Below are 3,516 nucleotides of genomic sequence, written 5' to 3'. Positions count from 1 at the left end.
TTGTCCATGTTTGAAATGATGGAACCGGTTTGCATCTCTGACAACAATATCTCTTGCAACAATCTTGGAGATAAACTTAATTGCAGTGTGGCAGTCAACACATACTCGAAGGTTCTTAACGACTCTAATCGTTGTCTTACATGTGTTTAGCAAGCCAAATGCAATTGCCAACTTCTCGCTATGGTAGCCAAGGAATATTTCTTTCTCCTCCTCCTCCACATCATTTGGTATATGTCTTGAATTTGGAATATACCCTGCTGCCTTCATCTCCAATGACAATTCTACCAACTTTGCATAGATTGCCTTTGTTTGCGGGTGTGATCTGTCTCTTGCACAGAAAGCATGTACCATTTTATCGACTTCAATCCAACTGCACCCGGGTACTTTTTTTATTCCTATATCTTTCATCAATCTCCTTAGGTTTTGAACGTCATCCCACTTTCCCACCTCTGCATAAATGTTGGACAGAAGATCATAAGGTGCAGTATTTGTAGGATCCAACTTAAAAAGGAGAGTTGCCACAAATTCTCCTAGCCGTACGTCCTTATGTGATCTACAAGAGCCAAGCAAACACATCCACACAATCACATCAGGTTTCATTGGCATTTTGATGATAAAGTTTAGAGCTTCTTCAACATAGCCAGCACGTCCAAGAAGGTCAACCATACATACATAATGATCTACTGAAGGCATAATGCAATAAGAGTCATTCATCTCATTGAAGTATTTACATCCCTTGTTGACTAGACCTATATGGCTGCATGCAAATAGAACACAAACAAAACTAACATGGTCAGGGTAAGTTCGAGAGAGCTTCATTAGTTCAAAAAGTTCAATGGCATCCTCACCATAGCCATGCATTCCATATCCTGCAATCATAGCTGTCCATGAGACCACATCTTGTTGAGGCATTGCATCAAACAATTCACGTGCCTTTCGTATGTTTCCACACTTAGCATACATGTCTATCAGAGAACTCCCAACCAAAACATTTGAGCAAAGTCCGATTTTCCTTATACTTTTATGGATGTCCATGCCCTGTTCCAAAGCCCCTGTTTTGGTACAAGCTGACAGGATACTGACAAAGGTTGCTGCATTTGGCGTAACCCCTGCCAATTTCATTTGCTTAAAAATCTCCAATGCCTTCTCAACAAGGCCATCTTGTGCATATCGTGCAATTATTGCATTCCATGAAATGGCATCCTGTTGAGGCATTTCTTTCAAAAGCTGTAATGCCTCCTCAAGAACACCATTTTTTGCATATCCTGCAATCATTGTAGTCCATGAGACAACATCTCGTTCTGGCATTGTGTCAAACAGTTCTCGTGCCCTCTGTATGCTGTTACATTTTGCGTACATATCTATCAGGGCATACCCGACACCAACATCTGACGAATACCCTCTTCTGTTTATGCTTTGATGGATATCAATACCGAGTTCCAAATATCCCATCTTGCCACAAGCTAGAAGAATGTTGACAAAAGTAAGCCTATCAGGCTGGACACCTGTTTGTGGCATTTGCCGGAAAAGCTCCAAAGCTTTTTCAAAGTGCCCATTTTGTGCATATCCTGCAATCATTCCATTAAACGAAACAACATCTTGTTGAGACATTGTGTCAAAGAATTTGCGGGCTTTCTGTATGCTTCCACATTTAGCGTACATGTTTATGAGGGCATTTCCAACTACAACATTCGACAAAAACCCACATTTCATTACCCTTTGATGAAATTCAATACCCTGTTCCAAATATTCCATTTTAGCACAGGCTGGGAAAACGCTCGCAAAGGTTGCAGCGTCTGGATTTACTCCTGCTAGTTGCATATTCTTGAAAGTTTCCAAAGCCATTTCAAATAGCCCATTTTGAGCACATCCTGAAATCATAGCAGTCCATGAGACAACATTTCGTTGAGGCATTGTGTCAAACAACTCGTATGCCCTCTGCATGCTTCCACATTTTACATACATGTCTAACAGGGCATTTCCAACTTCAACATTCGATGATAATCCACTCTGCCTTATGCTACGATGGATGTCCATACCTTGTTCCAAAGCTCCCATTTTGGCACAAGCTGAGAGGATGCTAACAAAGGTTGCCGAGTTTGGCTTGACATCTGCCAATTGCATTTGCTTATAATTTTCCAAGGCTTTTTCAGCAAGCCCATTTTGGGCGTACCCTGAAATCATCGCAGTCCATGAGACAACATCTTGTTGAGGTATTTCTTTGAAAAGGCTTAAAGCCTCATCTAGAAGACCATTTTGTGCATGTCCTACAATCATCACAGTCCACGAGACCACGTTCCGTTGAGGCATTGTGTCAAATAGTTTGTGTGCCTTATGTAAGCTTCTACATTTTACATACATGTCTAGTAGGGCATTCCCAACTATAACATCCGAGGAAAACCCACTTCTGGTTATGCTTTGATGTATTTCCATACCCTCCTCCAAAGTCCCCATTTTGGCACAAGCTGGGAGAATGCTAGCAAAGGTGAATTGATCAGGTTGTAAACCTGTCCTTTGCATTTGGTGAAACAATGTCAATGTCTCTTCAGAAAACCCATATTTTCGCAAAGCGGCGATTATCACATTCCATGACGAGGTGTCTCGTTCTGTCATGTGGTCAAAAACTTTACGAGAGTCCACTAAGCTTCCGCAAGTGGCGTACATATTGATAAGTTTATTTTGAAAAATGATTCTTGTAACAACCGAAAATTCCCTCGCAGCAATGAAAGAATGGATGAGCTTACTGTCCCAAAGCGCATCTTTTGCGATGTAGATAGGCAGAATATGCAGTGTCTCCTTCAAACAACCCTCTTTACAGAGAGCTCTGTACATTGTGTCGTCCAAAGGTCGGGTGTTGTGCTGTTACTCTTCATGCTAACGCTAACACGTAAACTAAGGCTTGGATAATCACCAAATGACGTGTTCTCGGGAAATTTATTTATTTATTAATTTTGAGAAAATGTTGAGTTTATTTTTATTTTTAATATTAATATATGTTTGCAACCCTATTTCATATGAAACATGGATTAATGAGTTTCACTTAATGTTGAAGCTTAATAAAAAATATAAAATGCATTCAACATATCTTTACATTTATTACCATGGGTCAATATATGTGATTGCCTTTTCAAAATTTGAATTTGGTCAACTAGCATCATTTACCTTTCCTAACTAAAGTTGGCTAAGTATATTTTGTGTGAATAGATACTATGTTTTAATATTTCAAGTCATTTAACTACATTCACTATCCATCCTCTTAAACTGAAGTGTCGTCTCTCATTATAGAGTATAAGGGGAGTAATCAATAGGCAAACAATGAACATTTAATTTTGGTGCATTAAAAGGAATAATGAATCTGTATGCATCATATTAGAAGGCTTGATTGATATCTTCCAAATTTTGTACAAAATTCAAAAGACTAATTTATAAGAACTTGTCTCTTTATGACATAACGATAATCTTGTTAAGATATTCTTAAATATTCTTAGCCTTCAAATTAAAAAATAAGTAAAACAA

At 38.8% G+C, this 3,516-nt stretch overlaps 1 protein-coding gene across 4 annotated transcripts; it reads right to left on the bottom strand.

Moving 5' to 3' along the window:
• Window positions 1–389: 389 nt before the first annotated feature.
• Window positions 390–2,893, bottom strand: LOC131064549 (pentatricopeptide repeat-containing protein At3g02330, mitochondrial). Of its 4 annotated transcripts, XR_009111294.2 has the most exons (3): window positions 849–2,893; window positions 673–757; window positions 533–553 (listed from the first exon to the last, which is right to left on the bottom strand). XR_009111294.2 is itself a non-coding variant. In XM_057998710.2 (2 exons), exons 1-2 carry the CDS (start codon window positions 2,830–2,832, stop codon window positions 531–533), a joined length of 2,007 nt encoding a protein of 668 aa, XP_057854693.2. In that variant the 5' UTR covers window positions 2,833–2,893; the 3' UTR covers window positions 390–530. The 4 variants fall into 4 exon arrangements, 3 of the variants coding, with proteins under 3 accessions (XP_057854693.2, XP_057854692.2, XP_057854694.2); XM_057998710.2 differs by lacking the exon at window positions 673–757 and having other exon boundaries at window positions 390–553; XM_057998709.2 differs by having other exon boundaries at window positions 421–553; window positions 673–2,893.
• Between the last annotated feature and the right edge of the window lie 623 nt (window positions 2,894–3,516).

This window comes from Cryptomeria japonica, chromosome 4 (assembly GCF_030272615.1).
Source record: "Cryptomeria japonica chromosome 4, Sugi_1.0, whole genome shotgun sequence".
NCBI lineage: Eukaryota > Viridiplantae > Streptophyta > Pinopsida > Cupressales > Cupressaceae > Cryptomeria > Cryptomeria japonica.
The sequence above is the reverse complement of the archived record's forward strand: the minus strand, read 5'-3'. Positions and strand labels throughout refer to the sequence as shown.